Source organism: Eulemur rufifrons, chromosome 2, assembly GCF_041146395.1.
Source record: "Eulemur rufifrons isolate Redbay chromosome 2, OSU_ERuf_1, whole genome shotgun sequence".
Lineage (NCBI taxonomy): Eukaryota > Metazoa > Chordata > Mammalia > Primates > Lemuridae > Eulemur > Eulemur rufifrons.
In genome coordinates, this window is record NC_090984.1 from 73,221,823 (window position 1) to 73,247,523 (window position 25,701).

The 25,701-nt window shown below is 37.3% G+C and overlaps 1 protein-coding gene and 1 non-coding gene across 4 annotated transcripts; one reads left to right on the forward strand and one right to left on the reverse strand.

Moving 5' to 3' along the window:
* The first annotated feature begins 937 nt into the window (after window positions 1-937).
* Window positions 938-24,678, forward strand: GEMIN2 (gem nuclear organelle associated protein 2). Of its 3 annotated transcripts, XM_069464461.1 has the most exons (10): window positions 938-1,107; window positions 1,490-1,574; window positions 3,534-3,623; window positions 3,877-3,936; window positions 6,769-6,882; window positions 9,322-9,366; window positions 11,021-11,089; window positions 17,755-17,865; window positions 20,269-20,327; window positions 24,134-24,678. In XM_069464461.1, exons 1-10 carry the CDS (start codon window positions 938-940, stop codon window positions 24,171-24,173), a joined length of 843 nt encoding a protein of 280 aa, XP_069320562.1. In that variant the 3' UTR covers window positions 24,174-24,678. The 3 variants fall into 3 exon arrangements, with proteins under 3 accessions (XP_069320562.1, XP_069320579.1, XP_069320573.1); XM_069464478.1 differs by lacking the exon at window positions 20,269-20,327; XM_069464472.1 differs by lacking the exon at window positions 9,322-9,366.
* Window positions 24,679-24,778: 100 nt separating this feature from the next.
* On the reverse strand, window positions 24,779-24,838 carry LOC138381122 (U7 small nuclear RNA). The gene has a single exon (XR_011233056.1). It is a non-coding gene; the product is annotated as a U7 small nuclear RNA (small nuclear RNA).
* Between the last annotated feature and the right edge of the window lie 863 nt (window positions 24,839-25,701).

Genomic DNA, 25,701 nt, shown 5'->3' on the forward strand with positions numbered 1-25,701 from the left:
GTGCTTTAAAAAAAAAAAGAAAAGCTTTAAAAATAAACATAAACGTTAGAAAGTAAAGGTCAATTGTATTCACTCAATTCTGTTTAGGAAAAAAAAGATATAATACTTCCACTGTTCCTTGTATTTTGTGACGTAGCCCTAGTTACTTAACCCATTCTTGCCTCTTTCTTCACCTGTAAAATGGAGATAATAATTTTATCTACCTCACAAGATTAACATTAACACTGGCAATTTCTGGGTGTTGGCATTAGCTTTATTCTTTGCAGTATTCTTACTTAAGCAAAGATTTTTCTTAAAAAAAAAAAAAGAGAGAGAGAGAGAAATTCTGGCTACCCTAGAAGTAATATTCTTTTCAAATAAACATACAGTGATCTTTGAAGTACCCACGCACAAGAAATTCCTGTGGAAAATTAATTTTTCGTTCATTAGGCATCAGATAAACTTGGGTGGAAATTGGCTCTTCCTTTTTGGGAGAAAGTCTCATTCCTAGTACTTATTTCCTCTTTACATCGATTTCCTCCCCTACGAAACTGTAATATTACCACCCATTTCACAGAGTTGTTCTAAGAATTAAATGAGGAAATGTATGTAACGTGTTTACCAATGGTTTAAGAATTTAGAGCTCCAAGAATAATTACAGGAAAATTATTCATTAATTAAAAAAATATTTAAGGATCCCTCACTACTAGGGAAGCATAAAAGTTAATCTTTGCCCTAGCTTTAGAAGAAAGACGGTAACAGATTGAGAAACACTTTAGACACAGCCACTAGCGCCACTAATTTAATTCGCCGAGGCTTCATTACACCACCGGAGCCCTAACCTTGGGCAAGCAGTAGCTTGCTCACGCGCAGTTACGTTCCCTAAACCCGGCGGCTTGCTCCGCTCCTTGCCAAAGGTGCCCACTGGTGCGCCTGCGCCGTGACCTTGACCAGGCGCATGCGCTGGGAGGGACTGGCGGGATTGAAAGGCATGGCGTGGGTACCAGCAGAGTCTGCAGTGGAGGAGTTGATGCCCCGGCTGCTGCCGGTGGAACCCTGCGACTTGACGGAAGCTTTCGATCCCTCGGTACCCCCGAGGACACCTCAGGAATACCTGAGGCGGGTCCAGTGAGTGATTTGGCCCTGTGTGGGTGGGCTGGTCGTCCGCCCCGCCCCTGGGCACAGCGTCTGGTGCCTTGCTCTTCCCCTGTGTGTGATAAAGCCCCGCCTCTATTCCTGTTCCATCCTCTCGTGAACTCGGATCTGCTCGAGATCCCTGGATTACATCCTAACGTGGGCTAGTTTGTTTTGAACTTGATTGCACGTATCAAGATGTGTGCTTGTAGCTTTGTTTGCTTTCAACCCAGATAATTTCAGAAATATATTGTTTAGTATTTCAATTGGAAGTCTGAATTTTTTTCTGATTTCACAACTGTAGAAATGGATTGCTTGTTTTACACCTGAGCAAAGCACAATAGTAATTAAATTTGCATTTATTACTTATTTGTAGGATCGAAGCAGCTCAGTGTCCAGATGTTGTGGTAGCTCAAATTGACCCAAAGAAGTTGAAAAGGAAGCAAAGTGTCAATATTTCTGTGAGTTTTGTTAACCGTCCAGAGACCTGCCCCTCCCCCAAAATTAAAAGACTAAGGCTCTTATAGTATCCGACAGTGTCAATTATGGTGTAGGTAAGATTTGACTACTCCCAAAAAGTTATACATTCGTTTGTACTTTTCCTCCAGAAGGACATTTGGCATATACTGTCAATGAAGAGACTTTCCATAACGCTCGCATTTGCGGAGATGTGCCCATCTTAGAGACATAATCCAAACCTGAAGATATCTTTAGGTTACTTAATGCTATCCTTTATTTTTTAAGGAAACTCGTTCTGGTTCTGTCTTCATAATTATTATTAGACGGGTGTTTAGTCTAATTTTGTGTACTTTGCGTGTTTTGAATTTGACCAAGTGTCCTTATTTTTTCTTTTTCTTTTTTTTTTTAAGAATAGAAACCCAAATGTCATACTTTTCTAGCTGTTTGCACACTGGGAACACTCATTCATTTATTTATCTAGCACTTTTGGGGGGAGCTACTCATCAATCAACTTAAAGTAGCTGGGACTTCATACAGGTACCTGCTACCACACCTGGCTAATTTTTTAATTTTATTTATTTATTTATTTATTTTGGTAGAGATAAGGTCTTGCTATGTTGCCCAGGCTGGTCTTGAACTCCTGGCCTCAAGTAATCTTCCCACCTTGGCGTCCAGAGTCACTGGGATTACAGATATGAGCCACTGTACCCTGTTTACCAAATTTTAAAAAAAGTGGTCCCACTAAATTCTATTTCAAGGCAATATGTGATTAGTTGTGAATTATGTGCCATTTTAGATTACAGGTTTGTGCCTGTAATCCCAGCAGATTCAGGAGGCTGAGGCAAGAGGATCGCTTGAAACCAGGAGTTTGAGAGCAGCCTGGGCAACACAGGAAGATCCTGTCTCAAAAAAAATAAATGAAATAAATAAATAAAATGTCTTTAAGTTACTTGAGTACATTTTGCCCATACCAAAATTCTTTTTTTTTTAATTTTATTGATACATAGTAATTGTACATATTTACTGGGGAAGTGTGATATTTTCATACCTGCATATGAAAGATATGATCATCACACATTTCAACATGTAATGATCAAATCAGGGTAATTAGGATATCCATCACCTCAAACATTTATCATTTCTTTTTGTTGGGAACATTTCAAATCTACTCTTCTGGCTATTTTGAAATATACAACAGGCCGGGCGCGGTGGCTCACGCCTGTAATCCTAGCACTCTGGGAGGCCGAGGCGGGTGGATCGCTCAAGGTCAGGAGTTCGAGACCAGCCTGAGCAAGAGCGAGACCCCGTCTCTACTAAAAATAGAAAAAAAATTATATGGACAACTAAAAATATATATATGGAAAAATTAGCCGGGCATAGTGGCGCATGCCTGTAGTCCCAGCTACTCGGGAGGCTGAGGCAGGAGGATCGCTTGAGCCCAGGAGTTTGAGGTTGCTGTGAGCTAGGCTGACGCCACGGCACTCACTCTAGCCTGGGCAACAAAGTGAGACTCTGTCTCAAAAAAAAAAAAAAGAAATATACAACAAATTATTGTTAACTATAGTCACCCTATTACGCTATTGAACTCTAGAACTTATTCCTTGTATCTTAACTATATTTCATACCAAAGTTCTTTACTTGGGGTATCTCTCCTTTTGTTCTGTTTTGCTATTACAGAAAGATAAGACTAGATTATATTAATATCTTCAGGGCTCATGTCATTTAGATTTCTTAGAAACTCTCAACTATAAACCATTCCAGATTTCTCTTATTAAAGTGACTAAGGATCTTTTCCTAGCGATTTTAACTGGGACATAAATAGTAAAAAGTGTTTATTTTTCTTGAATAGTCAATTATGTAATTTATTATTCACTCTTCTCTGTTTTACTCTTACTCTGTAGAGGATGAGATTCTGGTTATGACACTAACATTGATCCTAATATTCATGAACTGATCTCTAGCTTTCAGGATGCCAACCTGCCCCTGAAGGTTATTCCCCAACACTTCAGTGGCAACAACAACAAGTAGCACAGTTTTCAACTGTTCGACAAGTAAGTGTCAAATTTAATCAAATGAAGCTCCTGTTGGATTTATTTCTGTTCTTAGAAAATAGTTGGAAAAATAAGATTTATGATTCTGAAGTATACAGAATCTTCATGAATTAATTACCAAATTATGATAATTAAACATAATATAGTTTGAAACATATTTTCCAAGTTTTAGTTAGAATTTTGTGCAGAAACTGATTTCTTTCTTTTGTTTACCCATTCTCTGAAGAACACTGTCTAACTTTTCTTCTTTTAGAGTGTGAACAAACATAGAAGTCACTGGAAATCACAACAGTTGGATAGTAATGTGACTATGGTATGTAAGTTTCTCAGTTTAAGTTGTACAATGTATACTTGTTTGAAATAGTACATATTCCATTCTTTAAAGATTAATTTTCTTAGTTCATGTTGTTTTTGTTTTCTTCCATATACCATTAATGGTAACAATTCCATTATATTAATAGCCTATAAAGTATAGAATTAGTGCAAATTGTTATTTTCATGATAATCTTAATCCATAGTACCTTGGGAGACTTTGGATACGTGATTGTTAGGCCTCTACAAATTTTTAAGGATTCTTCTAGACGTTACTTTTTGGGAAATAAATACATTTTCAGTATTTATAAAAAAATTGAATAAAGGCTTATTGGATTTCCCAGATGAGGTTGTGGTACACACAGTAAACCTACACTTTTACAGAATATCACTTCTGCTTCACAATACCAGTGACATATTAGGGAAGCCTGTCATGCATACTGGGAAGTAGTATTTTCCTGCATTTTATCAATTTAGATACAATTTTAAGCTCTTCATGCTTAAAACCCCAAATAAAAAGGGGAGTTGAGGAAGACATGGCTACATTGTTCCAGGGAAGTTGTTTTTTTTATTTTGTTTGTTATTTAATGTAGAGACAGGGTCTTGCTATGTTGCCCAGGCTGGTCTCGAACTCTTGGCCTCAAGCAGTCCTCCTGCCTCAACCTCCCAAAGTGCTGGGGTTATAGGCCTGAGCCACTGTACACAGCCCAGGGCAGCAGTTTTTAACCTTTTAGGGAATCTCATATTCCTTCTGAGTATCTAATGAAAGCTATTTATCTTAAAAGGGGAACAAAATGCACCTATGTACAAAATTTTGCACATAGTTTCAGGTAGTTCATAGATTTCAGATTTTAAAAGTTTCCTGTAGGCAGTGCTGTCTAACATCTTTCACATGGTGACACATTGGGGTAAATGGCTGCTTGTATACTCCTGCTGAGACTACCAGCTGAAAGCTGAGAGATCAGTATATGGCATCTCTGTATGCTTCTGCATACCACTTGAAAGCTTTGCTCTGGGAGAAGTGTGAAGGAAACAAACTTATCACTTGCCCAAGGCTATTTAACTCATAAATGGTATAGCTAGGATTCAAAACCTAGTTTGTCTGACTCTAAAGCCTGTGTTCCTTTTACTATGCAGTGGTGCCTTCCTAGTAAGAAGGGAGGGGTGGGAATATAGGTATATATTTTTCTTATTCAGTGTGAGGACTTTTGGGTACATGCCCACTAATTCAAAAAGAAGCCACATCAGTATCATGATGACTTGATATAATTTTGTCACAAATGGAAATGACCTAACATGATTGATTCAATAAACTATGGTCCATCAAAATAGTGGAATAGTATGTAGCAATTATAAATGTTCATCATGGCAAATGTAAACATTATGTAAGTAATCAAATGAAAAAATTTAAAAATACTGATGGCACCTATGTAAATATAAACATTTGTTTATTGATTTATCTAATCATTTATTAAGTACATATTATATTTAATAGTGCTAACCAAAACAGAAGGAGCCTTTGACCTAATGAAATAATAGGAAAAGGTAGTTACCTTGTTCTAGGACAACAGGTTTTAAACCTTTTAGCAGTCTCATATTCATCATGAGAATCTAATGAAAGCTATTTATCTTCAGGGAGGAAAAATGCACCTATATATATAGAGTAATTTGCAAGGCAGTATGTACAAATAAAAGTTGTTTTGTTAACGTGGTTGTATTGGACTGAATGCTTCTCCTAACTGGTCCTGCTTTTTCATCTGGCAACTTAGAATAAATGTATTCCTTGTCTGACTGGGCAGCCCTTCAAGTATACAAAGTATGTAATCATTTCTCCTTCACTGGGATAAACATTCTTCATTCTCATGAGTATTCCTAGTGCATTTTTTTCCATACTGATTTCCATCTTTATCACCCTCTTTTGGACACACCCTTGCTTGTCAGTGTTCAGTAAAGTGTGGTCCAAACTAAACATACCCCACATACAGTGTAACCACTTAGGCACTATGTTTGCTAGGGCTGCCATAACAGACTAGGTGTCTTAACAGAAATATTTATTTTCTCACCATCTTGAAGGCTGTAAGTCCAAGATGTCAGTAGAGTTGATTTCTTCTGAGTCTTTTCTCCTTAGCTTACAGATGGCCACCTTCTCCTTATGTCCTTACCTGGTCTTCAGTGTGTGGGAGTTCCTAGTGTCTATATATCCAAATTTCCTTTTTTTTTTTTTTTGAGACAGAGTCTCACTCTGTTGCCTGGGCTAGAGTGCCATGGCATCAGCCTAGCTCACAGCAACCTCAAACTCCTGGGCTCAAGTAATCCTCCTGCCTCAGCCTCCTGAGTAGCTGAGACTACAGGCATGCGCCACCATGCCCGGCTAATTTTTCTATATGTATTTTTAGATGTCCGTATAATTTCTTTCTATTTTTAGTAGAGACAGGGTCTCGCTCTTGCTCAGGCTGGTCTCTAACTCCTGAGCTCAAACGATCCACCAGCCTAGGCCTCCCAGAGTGCTAGGATTACAGGCGTGAGCCACCGTGCCCAGCCCTAAATTTCCTTTTATAAGGACACCAGTCAGATTGGGTTAGGGCTCTTTCTAATGGCCTCATTTTAATGTAATCACCTCTTTAAAAACCTTGTCTCCAAATATAGTCACATTCTGAGGTACTGGAGGTTAGGGCTTTAAGGTGTGAATTTTGGGAACACAAAATTCTGCCTGTAACTGGCACTGTATCTTTGAGTTGAAGTGATGGGACTATGGGGGATCCTTACTTCTTTTTACACTGTTCAGTATAAAAATAAGTACATAGAGATAAGTAAATTCATTTTTTTCTTTCAGCCAAAATCTGAAGATGAAGAAGGCTGGAAAAAATTTTGTCTGGGTGAAAGGTTATGTGCTGAAGGTGCAATTGGGCCAGCTACAAATGAAAGTCCTGGAATCGATTATGTACAAGTAGGTAATATGTGGATAAACTAGACAAAAAATGTTCTAATTTTGGTGCATTACTTGTCTTAGGAGATCAGCAAATATATCCCATGAGCTAAGAATGATTTTTAGGTTCTGTTTTCTTTAGGTTTTTTTAAGAGGCAGAGGTCTCTTCTGTGTCATGATCACCCCCGAAAACAAAAAGAAGCGGGGGTCTCCTTTTGTTGCCCAGGCTGGAGTGCAGTAGCACAATGATAGTTCCCTGTAGCCTTAAACTCCTGGCATCAAGCCATCCATGCCGGGTGTTTTTTAGCTTTTTTCTTTTTTGGAGACAGAGTCTCACTCTGTCGCCCTGGCTAGAATGCAGTGGCATCATCATAGCTTACTGCAACCTTGAATTCCTGGTTCAGGTGATCCTCCTGCTTCAGCCTCCTAGATAGCTGGGACCATAGGTGCATACCACAACACCTGGCTAATTTTTTCTATTTTTCTTTCTTTTTTTTTTTTTTTTTTTAATTTTTTTGAGACAGAGTCTCACTTTGTTGCCCTGGCTAGTGTGAGTGCCGTGGCGTCAGCCTAGCTCACAGCAACCTCAAACTCCTGGGTTTAAGCGATCCTACTGCCTCAGGCTCCCGAGTAGCTGGGACTACAGGCATGCACCACCATGCCCGGCTAATTTTTTTCTATGTATATTTTAGTTGGCCAGATAATTTCTTTCTATTTTTAGTAGAGACGGGGTCTCGCTCTTGCTCAGGCTGGTCTTGAACTCCTGACCTCGAGCGATCCACCCGCCTCGGCCTCCCAGAGTGCTAGGATTACAGGCGTGAGCCACTGCACCCGGCCTCTATTTTTCATAGAGACGGGTCTGTTGCTTGCTCAGGCTGGTCTCAAACTCCTGAACTCCTGAGCTCAGGTGATCCACCTTGGCCTCCCAGAGTGCTAGGATTACAGGCATGAGCCACCATGCCTGGCCGGTTTTTAGATGTTTTAAGGGTTGTAAAAAAATAAATAATATGTAACTAAGACTACATGTGGCATGCAAAGCCTACAATACTTACTGACTTTTGGCAGCCCCTGACTTAGTTTATTAGCTTTTTAACTTAAAAAGTGACAGCTCAGTTTCTGAACAGTTTCCTGTGACTTATTTTGAGTTGCCTTCATATCCTTTATGTTTAGCTGTGTAATAATTTTATGAATTAGATAGAATTCAGTTTTTTGAAATGATAAGGCATTGGGCAAACAAGTTAGTAGCAGTCAGAGGAAAAAAGGAAAACAAGATACAATTAGAAAGGTGTTGTAAAATGCTTAGTAAATTGCATAATCTGAAGATGAAATGTTGAGGATATATTTAAATTTCACATGGCATTAATCATAAATTATGTAGCCAATTCTTTGTCCTTTTGGATTCACTTGCCCCTGAGTTTGCAGATGTTCCCATAGATGTTCCCACTGTATACACCTACATTACTACTTACTCCTTATATCATGTTATTCTGTTCTGTTCAACAGGTATTTATTATTTGCTATATGGTGCCATACTGTGTTTTTCCCATTTAAAACTAATTTTTCCCCAAAATGAAAAGAGCTCCAAGAATCACTAAAAAGACCAAGAACTACTCCCTCCCCGCCCCACCGAAGGAAAAAAAAAAAAAAAAAAAACCCACAGGCAAAGAGTATAAATAGACATCTCACAGAAAGGAAATACAAAATTGTTCTTATATGACAAGATGCCAAACCTCACTGTAATGGAAATATAACTTATAACTCTGCTGAGCTCCTATTTTTCAGATAACATATTGGCAAAGAAAGTTTTTAAGGCCGGGCGAGTTGACTCACACCTGTAATCCTAGCACTCTGGGAGACCAAGGCAGGAGGTTTGGTTGAGGTCAGGAGTTCGAGACCAGCCTGAGCAAGAGCAAGACTCATCTCTACTAAAAATGGAAACTGGCCGGGCATGGTGGCACATACCTATAATCCCAGCTACTCAGGAGGCTGAGGCAGGTGAATTGCTTGAGCCCAGGAGTTTGAGGTTGCGATGAGCTAGGCTGAAGCCACGGCACTGCCCTAATTCTTGAAAATGTTAGATTTAGCTGAAAATTTTGAAATGGCGTGTATAACATATTAAAGTCATCTTATCAATATGTTATAGTTTTATTGAATGTGTTTGATAAGTTAACTTTTTCAAGTAGTATCATTTTTTAAAATTTCATACTTTTGACATTTTAGTTGCTAAAATCATACTTTATTTTAAAATTTATATATTCAAATTTCAAAACATTATTTTCTTCAGCATTACCAACATAATTGTTCCTGAAATGTCTTGTTAGAATGGGCAATGAAAGAATTTTCTTTTATTTATTCTTTGTTACTAAACAACAGTGTGGTCAGAAATTCACCTGTTTGATAAAAAAGAAGTCCCTCCTTATAATACCATTTAGTAAATTTCAGTCTTGTTTTTTCTTTCAGATTGGTTTTCCTCCCTTGCTCAGTATTGTTAGCAGAATGAATCAGGTAAAATTCATCTAATAATAAGATACATGCATTCTTTTGTTTGCAATGTATGTGAAAGTATTTGAATACATTTACTGAATATTTACAGTATGCAAGACTTTGTCCTAAGCTCTTTAATGGTTCTTATTTAACTCTCACTATAACCCACTTTTTATAGATACCCACTTTATAGATAAGGAAACAAAATTTGAATTCAAGTGTCTTGCAGGTGATTTTTCTGCAAATAAATAGCAGCACTGGGATTCAATGAGTGGTAGATTTAACTCCGGAGCTCATACTCTTAATCATGGTACTAGTGTATTTAATTATGTACATTTCAGTTGTAAGTTTTAGATTCCAGGGCTTGAACTGAATACAGATAGTCCTCGACTTACGGTGGTTCGACTTAGGATTTTTCAACTTCGTGAGGGGTTTATTGGGATGTAACCTCATCATAGGTCGAGGAACATTTGTACTAAGGTTAGAATGCCATTTCTAGTTCTAGATGACCTACATATTTCACTAAAATTGAAATACATAATTTCTTGGATCAAAAGGGGAGAATTATGGAGTTTGGTTCTTCAGTCTTTTTGAAGTAGAGACTCGTCATTATCCATTTCAAAAGCAAATAAAAACTTTGTTTTGTTCTTCTGGAAAGAGACTTAAAAAATTAAAAAAATAAAAGACTTTGTTTTGCCCTCATGTAGCATTGGGTACTTTGGAAGATAATATTTTTTTTTTGGAGACTAATACTCTGTTGGAAATAATATACAGGCTGACAGTTTTTCTTACTTAATCATTTGCATTAAGATACTGTAGCAGTCACACTAAATTCCATCAGTGTGATTTTTTTTTTTTTTTGGTAAGCATCCAACCGTATGAATAAACCAGAGAATATTTTCAAGACTTTGATAAATTCTATCTGTATAGCTTCAAAACAGATCTTTCTCTACCTAATTTTCTCTTTAGATTTATAATTTGATTTAATTTGAATTGGGAAATAAACTGAAGGTTTTTATGCAAATGATCCTTTTTTTAACTGCATGTGATTTTTTTAAGTGTTTATAAACTAACTACTAGGATTTAAACCAAGACGTAAGTTGAATTTGAAAGTATAAAAATATTTGTTTTAAAAACCTCTTCTCGGGCCGGGCGCGGTGGCTCACGCCTGTAATCCTAGCACTCTGGGAGGCCGAGGTGGGCGGATCGTTTGAGCTCAGGAGTTCGAGACCAGCCTGAGCAAGAGCGAGACCCCATCTCTACTAAAAAATAGAAAGAAATTATATGGACAGCTAAAAATATATATAGAAAAAAAAAAAATTAGCCGGGCATGGTGGCACATGCCTGTAGTCCCAGCTACTCGGGAGGCTGAGGCAGGAGGATCGCTTGAGCTCAGGAGTCTGAGGTTGCTGTGAGCCAAGCTGACGCCACGGCACTCACTCTAGCCTGGGCAACAAAGTGAGACTCTGTCTCAAAAAAACAAAACAAAAAAAAAAAAAACCTCTTCTCACTGAGTGAACTGTCTAATCAAATTACTAATTAGAATAACAGTTTTCTTTGAAAGTCTAGAGGATAGGCCATTTTAAACATTAGAGTTATTTTTAAGTAAACTTAATGAAACTCATGTTTTATTACTAATACAACTCTTCTTCTCTGCCCTACCGTTTTCTTTTAGGCAACAGTAACTAGTGTCTTGGAATATCTGAGCAATTGGTTTGGAGAAAGAGACTTTACTCCAGAATTGGTAGTATATTGCATCTTCTTATTTTCATAATGCAGGCAAAATTCTTTATATAGTCATGCACCACATAAAGACATTTCGGTCAGTGTTGGCCTACATATACAACAGTGGTCCCATAAAATTATAATAGTGTATTTTTACTGTATTTTTTTTATGTTTAGATGTGTTTAGATACACAGATACTTACCATGGTGTTATGATTGCCTACGGTATTCAGTACAGTAATGTGCAGTACAGGTTTTGTAGCCTAGGAGCAATCAGCTGTACCATATAGTCTAGCCATATAATAGGCTGTACCACCTACATTTGTGTAAGTATACTCTGGTGTTTGCACAGGGACGAAATCACCTACAGATGCATTTCTCAGAACAGAACATATCTATCCCCTTTGTTAAGCAACTCATTACTGGACTTATATATGAGTTGGGCCTCTATAGTACTTATATTTATATATATGTATGTGTACATATATGCATAACTATATGTATAATCCAAACTATACTTATTTGTAGTAAAATAAGGAAAATACATCCGCATGTAAATCAACATACTACTGCCTTCAATGAGAAAGTTTTGCTTTGAGAAAAAAATATCAGTGAAAGAGTTGGTTTATATACTAGTACAAGCACTTACCTTGTTGTAGACCAATAACAAACAGATCACAGACTGGCAGCCGCTCTGCAGACCCCACTTTGAAAAGTTTGAAATGCCTTTTTTTTTAAGAGATAGGGTCTTGCTATGTTGCCTAGTTGGCCTTACTCCTGGGCGCAAGCAATCTTTCCACCTTAGCATCCTGAGTAGCTGGGACTATAGGCACAAAAGAATGTCAGAAATAACAATGATAGCAAGTACTACATGCCATGCCTTTTTCTAAGGACTTGGATATAATAACTCATTGAACCCTCCGATAACCTATTCCCTGTTACAGCCTTATTTTACAGATAAGGAAATAAAGATACAAAGGGGTTTAGTAACTTGCCCAAGGTGACAGAGCTTGCAACTGGCAGAACTCAGACTCAAGCCCAGGCAATCTGGCTCTAGAATCCATAATCTTAACATCTATACTACATTGTTCCTTTATTTTATTAGTTTATATTCACAGCTCATTTTTTACATTTAAAATTGAATAAATTTGGTGAATATTATATAAATGAGTTACCTGCTTAATCCTCCTAATTTGATTTTAGAATTTTTATCTAAACTCTTCGTGGTCCAGGGCTAAAAGAAGAAAAAAAGAAATTTTACCCTCCTTTGAAGTAGATTTAATTTTTAGAATATTTGCAAAGAGCATATTTGAGACGCAGTGGCTCACGCCTGTAATCCTAGCACTCTGGGAGACCGAGGCAGGAGGATCTCTCGAGATCAGGAGTTCGAGACCAGCCTGAGCAAGAGCAAAACCCTGTCTCTACTAAAAAATAGAAAGAAATGATCTTGACAGCTAAAAATATATATAGAAAAAAATTAGCCGGGCATGGTGGCGCATGCCTGTAGTCCCAGCTACTCAGGAGGCTGAGGCAGAAGGATCGCTTGAGCCCAGGAGTTTGAGGTTGCTGTGAGCTAGGCTGATGCCACGGCACTAGCCCAGGCAACAGAGCAAGTCTCTGTCTCAAAAAAAAAACATATTTGAGGCTGCAAAACTCCTTGTCAAAACATAAGATATAATCTTTGCCCTCTAGAAGTTTCTAGTCTCCTGGGAGAGAGAAATAAACCAGCATTGCATTATAGTCTGTACGTTTCTCAGTCTACCTCAGCAAAATGTCTTAGGTAAGTCATTTCCATGAGTACAATGACCATATTTTTTATCACTAGAGGTTTTTTTTTTTTTGAGATAGAGTGTCACACTGTTGCCTGGGCTAGAGTGCTGGGGCGTCAGCCTAGCTCACAGCAACTTCAAACTCCTGGGCTCAAGCGATCCTCCTGCCTCAGCCTCCCGAGTAGCTGGGACTACAGGCATGCACCACCATGCCCCACTAATTGTTTTCTATATATTTTTAGTCATACAGCTAATTTCTTTCTATTTTTAGTGGAGACGGAGTCTCGCTCTTGCTCAGGCCAATCTCAATCTCCTGAGCTCAAATGATCCACCGGCCTAGGCCTCCCAGAGTGCTAGGATTATAGGAGTGAGCCGCTGCGCCCAGCCTTTTATCACTGGATTTTTTTATACTTTTATATTTTTATTATTTTCAATCTCTACTATATACCATACCATGTATTTTTTTTTAAACCACATACTTTTTCTTTTATATGGAAAAAATTTATGTTTAAAATTACTGCCTCTGATTCCTTCAGTGCACACGTCTTTTACATAGTTGTAGTCAATGTGCATATATATATTTTTTAGCTCATATTTCATATATATATATTTCTATATAATCTAATTTACATAATTGCCATTGTCTTACTGTCTCTTAATTTACTTTGATTCTGTCATTATTGACCATTTGGGTTCTTCTTCATGTTTTGCATTTGTCAGTAAATTATAAACATTTACACTAATTTTTTATTAACTTCTCAAGATATTTCTAGATTGGAATTATTAGATCAAGATTTTCTAAGCCTTTGTTACATTTTGCCAGATTGCCCTCCAGAATAAATGAATCAGTTTATAATGGCATCAGCAATGAATACTTAAATTTATTTCTCGTCTCTGCAACCATACTTTAAGTTGAACCATGTGGAATTATCATTTTTGTAGCTTAAAAATGTTTGATTAGGCTGGATGTGGTGGCTCACGTCTGTAATCCTAGCATACTGGGAGGCCAAGGCGGGAGGATCGCTCAAGGTCAGGAGTTCGAGACCAGCCTGAGCAAGAGTGAGACCCCCCCCCCATCTCTACTAAAAATAGAAAGAAATTAGCTGGACAACTAAAAATATATAGAAGAAATTAGCCAGGCATGGTGGTGCATGCCCGTAGTCCCAGCTACTCGGGAGGCTGAGGCAGAAGGATGGCTTAAGCCCAGGAGTTTGAGGTTGCTGTGAGCTATGCTAACGCCATGGCACTCACTCTAGCCTGGGCAACAGAGTGAGACTCTGTCTCAAAAAAGAATGTTTGATTAGGCTGGTTATGGCTGCTCAAGCCTGTAATCTCAGTGCTTTGGAAGGCTGAGGCAGCAGGATCGCTTGTGGCCTGGAGTTTCGAGACCAGCCTAGGCAGCATAGTGAGACCCTGCCTCTACAAAAAAATTTTTTAATAGTTTGCTTGTCAACAATTCTGTATTAGTCCATCTAGCATTATTTTATAATTTATTTTTCAAATTTAGCAAATTTGTAGTAGTACTTCAAATTAAACATTTCTTTTAATAATAGTGAAATAGAATATTTTTCCCATATGTTGGTATATTAGTTACATTTTCAATAGATAACTTTGTTCTTATTCTTAGGCTGCTTATTTATTGAAATCTAGATGTTGAATTTAATATTCAATATCAGTTCTTTCTGTCTGAGAGTGACCTTTTATTAATATTAACTGACCTGTTTTCTTTCTCTTCCTTTTGTCTTCTTTTAACTCCTTATTGTAAGATTTTTTTTTGGATTTCTTTTTAACTTCTAAAGATTACTCACTCGTGAGGGTGATGAATTTGGCTTTTTCTTTTCTTTTTTTTTTTTTTTTGAGACAGAGTCTCACTCTGTTGCCCAGGCTAGAGTGAGTGCCGTGGCGTCAGCCTAGCTCACAGCAACCTCAAACTCCTGGGTTCAAGCGATCCTCCTGTCTCAGCCTCCCGAGTAGCTGGGACTACAGGCATGCACCACCATGCCCGGCTAATTTTTTCTGTATATATTTTTAGCTGTCCATATAATTTCTTTCTATTTTTTTAGTAGAGATGGGGTCTCGCTCTTGCTCAGGCTGGTCTCGAACTCCTGAGCTCAAACGATCCGCCCACCTCGGCCTCCCAGAGAGCTAGGATTACAGGCGTGAGCCACCGCGCCCGGCCTGAATTTGGCTTTTTCTGTTACTTAGTGAATGCATATTACGAAACAGCATAGCTGTATTTGCCAGAGAAACCATTAAAATGTTTCTGAACCACTGACAACTGATTTACTGAATTTTTTTCCCATTTAAAAATTGTTTTTTATTTTTAATTATTTAGGGTACATAATAATTGTATATATTTTTAGGGTACATATAATGTTTTGATACAGGCATACAGTGTTTATTAATCAAATCAGGAAAATTGGAGTATTTGTCACCTCAGGCATTTATCATTTCTTTGTGTTAGGAACATTCCAATTCTACTCTTTTAGTTATTTTAAAGTATACCATAACTTATTGTTGAATATAGTCACTTTGTTGTGCTATCAAATATTGTTCATTCTATATGACTATCTATGCTTTTTTTAGACAGTCTCACTCTGTCACCCAGGCTAGGGTGCAAAGGCATCAGCCTCCTGCCTCAGCCTCCCAGAGTGCTAGGATTATAGGCGTGAGCCACCACGCCTGACCCTAACTATATTTTTGTACCCATTAACCATCTCTATTTTATCCTCCCCTCTCCACTATCCTTCCCAGCCTCTGGTATCCATCATTCTACATTCTGTCTCCATGAGATCAATTGTTTTAATATTTAGCTCTCACATATGAGCAAGAATATGCAAAATTTGTCTTTCTGTGGTTGGCTTATTTTACTTAACATGATGTTCTCCAGTTCCATCCATGTTATTGCAAGTGGCAGGATTTCATTCATTTGTATGGCTGAATAATATTCAGTTGTATATATATACCACATTTTCTGTATCCATTTATCTGTTGATGGACACTTAAGTTGATTCCAAATCTTGACTATTATGATTGCCTGAGGTTTAACACTGATAATCCTTTAAATCTTATTTTGAGTAATGTGTCCTTAAAGATATTCAGTTTCTCTATACAGGTAACCATACCATCAGAATTCTGATACTAAGAATATTAGTGTTTAAGATAAAAACTTATGTCATAGGAAGTTTGCTTATCATAAAATAGCAGAAGAAAAAAGGACCTTTTATTTTTTCTTAGTATTACTTGTCTGTTTTTGAGCAACATAGCCTTATTTTATCATCTGAGTGTGAAGCTATTAAGAAAGGTTTTTGGGGTTTTTTACTTATTATTATTTAGTATTATCACAGCGTGCTCACTGACTTTGAGAGAAGGAACCTTTCAGCAGGAATACATTTTTGACAATCAGTAGAGGTTTTAAAAGTGTAGAAGACATTTCAACACCTGAATACTAGTTTTACATAGTAAATGTGTGCCTTAAAATTTGAGTCAAGTGTAAATGTATAATTTTTTTTAATATAGAAGAGAATTCCACTATTTGTAAAAGAAACCTGGATATGAACCTTTTTGTTTAAGAAAAAGTCATCTTATTGATTTGGGGTTCCCTAAAGAACTAAGTGTGTTGTACAAATTCCCATTTAAACTTTATTCTGATATTCTTTAGTTTTCCCCAAAGTGATGTGCTGCTCAGAATAAACTAAGTCTTATACACTACTGGTAGAAATATAATTTGGTATAACCATTCTGGGATACAATTTGGTATTACATCTCAGAAACCTTAATGGATATACATACCCTTTGATGCCACCATTTTATTTGTAATAAATAAACATTTCCTATGTTGTCAAGTGGGATTAACAAGGGAATGTTAAGTGCCATGTTGGGAGTTTTTAATAACATTCCCTTGTTAATCCCACTTCACAACATGGGAAATTTTATGTAACAAGTTTAAAAGAGGCTACAAGATGGTATTATAATTGAAAAAGGGTTGTACATATAAATAGGAAAAAGGTGAATATTTTACAAATTAGCACAAATTTTATCTGGTTGATGGGACTGTAGGTTTGTTCTTTCCTTTGTGCTTGTGGAATTCTTCACAGTTTTTCTCCATCAAGTATATATTAGTTTTGTAATTGAAAAGCCCATTTTAAAAGGGAATGGGGATAAATTCACCCTGTCATGGTATTTATAGAAGTACCAAAACATTATTTCATCTACAGTATAGTTTGTATGGACTCAGGGGACAAAATCATTAAATGATATGTAAATCTGTCCATAGAGAGCAAAGAAAAAAATGTATATTAATTTTTGTAAGGATTTATACATATCTTAGTGTAGTTTTCTGCTTATGAATGAGACCTTCAGCTGTCATAAAAATATCGGAAATGAACTCTTTGGGGGTCAGGGAATATTTTGAGGTATCCAATGTTCTGTGTCTATGGTTACAAGATGCAAGAAATAGCACTTTGCTTTCTGAATGATACTTTGTTGTCTGTATCCAAACATAATACAGTTAAGTGTTTTGTGAATTTATTCATAGCAAATAACCAGGCAAAACATTGGACTTTTTTTTTTTTTGAGACAGAGTCCCACTTTTTCTCCCAGGCTGGAGTACAGTGGCACAATTGCTGCATCCTTGAACTCAAGCAGTCCGCCTGCCTCAGCTTCCTGAGCAGCTGAGACCACAGTCATGTGCCACCACACCCAGCTAATTTTTAAAATTTTTGTAGAGATGGGGTCTCACTGTGTTGGCCAGGCTGGTCTTAAACTACTGGCCTCAAGCAAACCTCCTGACTCAGCCTCCCAAAGTGCTGGAATTACAGGGATGAGCCATCACACCCATGGACATTTTTCAAAGTAAGTTAAATTTATGGCTCAGTATTTTTGTCTAATTATCACTTTTAAACATTTTATTTAGGGAAGATGGCTTTATGCTTTGTTGGCTTGTCTTGAAAAACCTTTATTACCTGAGGCTCATTCACTGATTCGGCAGCTTGCAAGAAGGTGTTCTGAAGTGAGGCTCTTAGTGGTAAGTTGCAACTTAACTATTTCAAATTGAAAGCACTCACCTATTTATATGATGGTAAAAAAGGATTCCAATGAAATAGGAGAACACATGGATTATTTTATTAGTTGAGATTAGATTTGGCCACATAACAGAAAAGCCCAAAATAATAGTAGCTTAAATAAAATGGAAATGTTTTTCTCAGATAAAGGAAGCCTGAAGGTAGTCAGATAAGATCTAAGGTGGCAGTAACACAGACCTTTGAGTTCTGCCACATGTGGTTTTATCTTCAGGATCACCTTGTGATCCAAGATGGCTGGTACAGCTTCAGCCATTTATTATAGGCAGCTAGACAGAAGAAGAAAAAAAGGCCATCTTCTTTAAATAGCCTTCTCAGAGGTTCCACAAGCATATCTTCTTAAATAGCTTTGGCCAGAATTGAGTCATATGGCCATAAAAGACTGCAAGAAATGTTTCCTTTTGGCTGGGTGGCCATGTGCCTAGCTAAAAATGAGCTTTTGTGGCTAAATATTATTATTATAGTAGTAGGGGGAGACAAGCTAGAGTAGTCAACTAGCAGTCTCTGGCACAGTGATTGTTTTGAATTTCTCCATTTGGACCCTTCCTCTAACTCATGTCTGCAGCATTACTATATAATTTAACCTGATACCAAGTTTGCCCAGTTCTGATTTTTTTTTTTCTTTCCTCCCTCCTTTCCCCTCCCCAAAATGTATACTTGTTCTCCATTGACCACTCTGAAATATTTTCATTCATCTTGCATGATGTAGCCCAGGCTAACTTTTATATGGCTTGTGCGCCAAACAAAATGTACTTTCTGTTTACTAAATATCCCCTGTCCTTAGTTCTTAGACTTTATTCTTTCTACAGAAGTGCCTTTCACTCTCTTCCAAACTGCATCTAAATATTTTTCACTGTTTGGCTTGTATATTCCACCACTTGCTGTGCTACATACTTCCCCTTAACTAGAAAGAATCTCTCCATCCTGTTTTTCCAGCATACTTTGTATCCTTTTTTATGGCACTTAATACATTATTCCTTTCATGGAAGTTACTATGTCAGTATTTCATCTTCTGTGCTATTAGCAGATAATGTTTTATTCAGCTTTGTTCCATGTAGTGCTTGGCACATGGAGGAATTAAATACACTACCATCATGGAAGTGTGTCCCAAGTTTGAATTAATATATGACATTTTTGATGTAACATTATTCAATAGGTTATTGTGACTATTCCTCGAAATCTGTAAAACTAAGTTTTATATTTATAAAATAAGACTGTCTTCCATGTCTGTTAGGCCTGTCATTTTAACAAATATTTAAAGTGGACTTCCTAAAATGTATAATTCAGAAATTGCCTTCATCATAATTCAGAACTCTGATCTGGAATATTTTCTGGTATGTCTTATCCTGAAGCCAGGATTTCACTTTCTTGATTGTAAGTTCCTTAAAATATCTAATTTTTTCATTGCTCTCCAATTAGGACATAGGCTGTTATTGTTCTTCTGATAGGAACCAGGAAAACATTTCTCCCATGTTATCATCTTTAGAGCCCTCAACTCTTTCTTTTCCCTATTCAGAATCTTTCTTTAGGCCGGGCGCGGTGGCTCACGCCTGTAATCCTAGCACTCTGGGAGGCCGAGGCGGGTGGATCGCTCAAGGTCAGGAGTTCGAGACCAGCCTGAGCAAGAGTGAGACCCCGTCTCTACTAAAAATAGAAAGAAATTATATGGACAACTAAAAATATATATAGAAAAATTAGCCGGGCATAGTGGCGCATGCCTGTAGTCCCAGCTACTCGGGAGGCTGAGGCAGTAGGATCGCTTAAGCCGAGGAGTCTGAGGTTGCTGTGAGCTAAGCTGACGCCACGGCACTCACTCTAGCCTGGGCAACAAAGTGAGACTCTGTCTCAAAAAAAAAAAAAGAATCTTTCTTTAAAAGATGCTCTTAATGGAAAAATAAGCACCACATGTACTCACCAGCAGATTGGTTTCCCTGATCATCACCTAAGTGCACATTTGGGAATAACACCAATTGGGTATCGGACAGAGGAGGGGGGTGGGGGGAAGGGATGGGTGTATACCTACATGATGAGTGCGATGTGCACTGTCTAGGGAATGGACACGCTTGAAGCTCAGACTCGGGGGGATGGGGGGGCATGGGTAATATATATAACCTGAACTTTTGTACCCCCATAATAAGCTGAAATAAAAAATAAAAAAGATGCTCTTAGTTGTTTCTCAAGGAATTATTAACTCTACAGTTTTCTCCTTTTTGAGGGTTCCTAATTCCATGTGATGATTACTATCATCTTAATACAGTTTTCATGTTTTACATCTTAAGAGGAAATTTATTTCAAAAATAATAGGGAGGAACAAACTATTTAAAATTTTTCTTTCTTTTCTTTTTTAGGATAGCAAAGATGATGAGAGGGTTCCTGCTTTGAATTTATTGATCTGCTTGGTTAGCAGGTATGGTTAAGTAATCCTTGACTTCTTCCTTATTTGATTATCACTGAGAGTAGAACATATTTAATTTTATATTTATATAATTTTATATTTATATATTTATATTCTTTTAATTTCCTATGTCCTTTGTTTTCAGTTGGGGCATATTTTTATTTAGTACATGTTTGATTTTATTTCTTACATTGAAATTCTACCCGGAATTTATTTGTAAACTTTTTCACATTCTAAATTCTAAATAAAACACATTTATTTTAGATGTCTCCCTGGACATATTTTTGTTCCATTGGTCAGGATTTTTATCCCAAAGCCAATACTTTTTTAAAGCTTTATAGTAGGCTGGGTGCAGTAGCTCACAGCTGTTGTAATCCTAGCACTCTGAGAGGCAGAGGCAGGAGAATCGCTTGAGCTCAGGAGTTCAAGACCAGCCTGAGCAAAAGTGAGACCCCCATTCTCTACAAAAAAAAAAAAAAAAAAACCTAGAAAAATTAGCCGGGTGTCTTGGCATGTGCCCGTACTCCAGCTACTCGGGAGGCTGAGGCAGGAGGATCCGTTGAGGCCAGGAGTTTGAGGTTGCAGTGAGTTATGATGATGCCACTGCACCACTCTAGCCGGAGTGACAGTACAAGATTTTGTCTCAAAAAGAAAAATGTTAAAAAAAAGAAGAAGAAGAAAGCATAGGTCTTGACTCTCTTTGCAATAGCATCTTCAACATAAGTATGAGATACTGCTATAAACCTCTTTTTTTGTTGTTGGTTTGTTCGCTTTGGTACCTTTAAGTCAATAACTGCTAATTGAGAGAAATAACCTACTCAAATGAATGGAATCCTTTTTATCCAGGGTCAAATAGTTACATATGTAGCCACCTTAATTATTTTGTCAATGACAGTTATCTTTAAGTCTCCCCACCAACCACCTGGATTTTTTTCTTTGCCATTTATTTGTTGAAAAAAACGGGTCATTTGACTTGTAAAATTTCCTGTGTTCTGAAATGACTGTGTCTTCATGGTGGTATTTAATGTGTTCATTTATCGCCCGTATTTTCTATAAATTGGTAGGTCTAAAGGCCTGCTTATATGGAGTGTTTTTTGTTTGTTTGACAAGACTCCGTGGGTGCTGCTGTGTCACGTCAGGAGATAGATAATGGCTAGTTGTTCTACTTTTAGTGGTCATAAAGTTGATCACTGGGTTCAGGTAAAGTCCATACCTGTTACCTGTTGGTTTGGACAGCCATTGATGACTGTTGCTTAGGTCCATTATTTCACTAGAGGTTCAGAAATGCTGGGTTTTCTGTTATTCCCTATTCATGTATTAGCTAGAATTTTTTCTATAAAAAGTAACTTCCCTTCAACAATTTGGCTACCCTGAAATATATAATTTATACAAACCAGGCCAGGTACGGTGGCTCAGACCTATAATCCTAGCACTCTGGGAAGATTGCTTGAGCTCACAAGTTCAAGACCAGCCTAAGAGCAAGAACCCATCTCTACTAAAAATAGAAAAAAGTAGCCAGGCATTCTGGCACATCCTAAAGTCCCAGCTACTTAGGAGGCTGAGGCAGGAGGATCACTTGAGCCCAGGAGTTTGAGTTTGAGGTTTCAGTGAGCTATGATGACGCCACTGTAGTCTAGCTGGAGTGACAGAGCGAGACCCTGTCTCAAAAAGAGCAAACCAAACAACAAAAAAAAACCCAACAAGATGCATGATCAATTTTTCCCTACATTTACTAATTTTTGAAATAGTGAGAGGTGCTGTGGCAATTTTCAAAGAGGACCAATAAGGTTGTTTCTAATGGGATTATCATTTTCAATTTAGGAAATTTTTTTTTTCTTTCTTTTTTGAGACAGGTTCTCATTCTGTCACCCAGGCTAGAGTACAGTGGCATCATCATAGCTCACTGCAGCCTCAAACTACTCGGCTAAGTGATCCTCCTGCCTCAGCCTCAGTAGGTGGGACTACTGGCACGTGCCACCACACCTGGCTAATTTTTCGTAGAGTGGGGTCTTGCTGTTCTTGTTCAGGCTGGTCTTGAACTCCTGGCCTCAAGCAATCCTCCGGCCTTGGCCTCCCAAAGTGCTAAGATTAGAGGCATGAGCCACCGCACCCGGCCTTGAATTTAGGAATTTTAACATTTGATGTATTTCAATCCATTGGAGTCACTATTATTCTTGATGCTCAAATTGTTCCATTTTTGGCCAGTGGGACCACTTGAAGTCAGTTTCTGTGTCCTTTGACACAACTCTTAGTCGGTTTGAGACAGAGACTTGCCTATGTTGCCCAGGTTGGTCTCAAACTCCTGGCCTCAAGTGATCCTCCTGCCTCAGTCTTCCAGATAGCTGGAATTACAGGGATTTGCCACCATTCCCAGCTGGACACTTAGTAGACTTTTAGAGGTTTCTTACTTTCTGGTGTGCCAAGATGATTCAAATGTACTTTAGACTTTTCTGGCTTCAGATATAGAACTAGTCTTTTCTTCCAGGAGTGCTCATTCCTTTTTTTAAAGTAGAATATGGTATTTAGAGACTACAAGTTGGACACAAGGAAAGCTAGTTGTTAAGTTGGTCATAGCTTTTAGGGCCTTTTGTTAACAGAGCTAGGAAGTGCATTTTTTTAGAAAGAGAAAAATAAAATCCTGAGTTCAAATTGATATTTTAGTTCTAATTTAAGATTACATGATTTTTCTGTTAATGTTATGTTTATTTTTTCCTGTGCTGCAAATCTGGCTTTTGACATTAACATAATTATTGGCTATATCCTACAATATGTACATAATAGTTATAGAATAATAATAGTAATGTTACTGACAGATAACTATTGAAATAAGTTTAAGAATTCCTGGCCGGGTGTGGTGGCTCACGCCTGTAATCCTAGCACTCTGGGAGGCTGAGGTGGGCGGATCGTTTGAGCTCAGGAGTTCGAGACCAGCCTGAGCAAGAGCGAGACCCCATCTCTACTAAAAATAGAAAGAAATTATATGGACAGCTAAAAATATATATAGAAAAAATTAGCCGGGCATGGTGGCGCATGCCTGTAGTCCCAGCTACTTGGGAGGCTGAGACAGGAGGATCGCTTGAGCTCAGGAGTTTGAGGTTGCTGTGAGCTAGGCTGACGCCACGGCACTCACTCTAGCCTGGGCAACAGAGTGAGACTCTGTCTCAAAAAAAAAAAAAAAAAAAAAAAAAAGAATTCCTTGCAGGTTTTTTTGGTCGTGATAATATCTCACCCGGGACATACAGTCAAAATGCAGTATTTAAGGTCACTTGAAGTTATTTTCTGTGTGATTATGGCACCAACTTGATACACTGTAAGATTCATTTGGTAGAATTTGATTAGTGGTTTTCCTGTTTATTTAATCTTGTTTTATAATTACAGAAAATAGTTATATTGTTCCAAAGTCAAAATTATAATTCAAGGTACATTTGGAGTATTTTTGACATTTACCTTTATCCTTATTAGCTTCTTTTCTCCCTTCTCTTATAGTTAACCATTTATTATTAATTTTTGGTTTATCCTTTCATTCATTGTTTCTTTTTAGTAGTATAAGCAAATATGTATAAATATATTTGCGATCCTGCACACACTCACTGAACAATCTGTTCTTTACCTTTTTTCTACTTAATAAGTCCTAGAAATCATACCGTAGCTGTATAGACATTTTCTTCATTCCTTTTTTGTAGCTTCATAATCTTCTACCGTACAGATATACTATAGTTTATTTAACCGGTCCTCTTATTGATGGACATTTGGGTTGTTTGTGTTCTTTTGCAGATAGTGCTTCAATTAATATCTTTATGCATAAATTCTTTTACTAGGTATTTTGATCAGCGTGATTTAGCTGATGAACCATCTTGATGCAGCTGATCTCACAGGAATAGAAGATATTTCTGATGAAGGCACCCTAAGTCTGAAGAAATGCAATGCCAATTCAAGTACAGATTGCATCACATCTTCAGCAGTATATGAAGGGTCCTCATCTTAGCCTGTGCAACTTAAGTTGATATTCAGAATATAATTGTATTGATTTGAATGTCTGAAATATCCATGGAAAATCACACCCAGCTTTTGATAAACAATTGGAACAGTTTTCTGCAATCACATGCATTTAAAAAAAATTGAATGCCATTTATTGGTGAAGCAGCCAGCATAGAAATTTTACAGAGGTCCTTGGTGCTGTTTATTGTTTATTTACATATATGTATAAAATTTTATTGAAAATGTGTTTTGATTACTAAAATTCTGACTTTTGAACAAAACAAAAGATGATGGATGTCCTTAGTGTTAGAATTAATATAACATAGGTTAAATAGCTAATGTGTTCATAGTCAGCAATAAAATTAATCTGGTATTTCCCCTTTAAGCTCAATACTTTTATTTTTCAATGCCTTATTGCACAAACAAAACTTTTTCTAACAAACCATTTTCAATAATATCCTACCTAATAGATCAATGGTTTTTTTTTTTTTTCCGGTAAAGACCGGAAAACCTACTAGACAAATTCTAAAAGAGCTATAACACTTAGGTCCATGGTTTTAATTTTTCTGTTAAATCTTTTATTTATATCACTTATAATTTATTTCTGTATCAGGTAGGAATGTTTTCTTCTTTAAGTACAGAAGATCCAACTAGCAATGGTTATTCAAATAGGGATTTATTTTTCTCACAGAACAAGAAGCATAGAGGAGCTGGCCACTGACAGTGGTTCAGTGACTCAATGATGCCACGGTCTCTAAGATTCATTTAGCTTTTCCATAATGGCAAGTGTGTCTGAATTCCAGACACACAAAGCAGGGAAAGAGGCAAAGCCTTCCACAGCTGACCCTGTTCTCATAAAAGCAAAACCTTTCCCAGAAATTCACCTCAGGTTTGTATCCATCCATCTACTGGCCACAAATGTAATCACCTCTAGCTCCCAGAAAGGTGGAAAATGAAGTTGTGAGCCTTTTCAGTCTGTAATGGGAGATGGAAAAGGAAAAGAGGACTGGAAATAACCATAGATCAGGCAACCAATAGTTTTGCCACTAGTTATAATTAGAGCAGATGTAATTTTATATTTGAATTTTTTCTGTTATGTCTTTATAAAGCTCATTTTAAAATGGCAGCCTAATAGTCCAGGTACCATAAGTACTTAAACATTCCTTCATTGTTGGATATCTAATCTTTTTTTCAGTGCTAATCTAATACAAAAAATGCAACAGTGATGTTTTCAGGTACATAACTTTTTCCTTTTTCAAACATTTTTCCTTTGATCAGAAGTTTCCAAAAGGAGGGTTTGCAAGTCATAAGAGTCTATCAGTTAATAGCACATTTGAAAACTTGGCTAAACTGAGGTTTCTAAAATTATTTTTGTTTCTCATATACTAATGCCGGTGTGAGTAGTTCA

Excerpts from the sequence above, each read along its gene's own strand:
- GEMIN2 (XM_069464461.1), top strand. The coding sequence starts at position 938 with ATGCGCTGGGAGGGACTGGCGGGATTGAAAGGCATGGCGTGGGTACCA. Across the intron at positions 1,575-3,533 it reads AGCAAAGTGTCAATATTTCT|CTTTCAGGATGCCAACCTGC; the intron begins GTGAGTTTTGTT and ends ACTGATCTCTAG. Across the intron at positions 17,866-20,268 it reads CTGAAGTGAGGCTCTTAGTG|GATAGCAAAGATGATGAGAG; the intron begins GTAAGTTGCAAC and ends TTTCTTTTTTAG.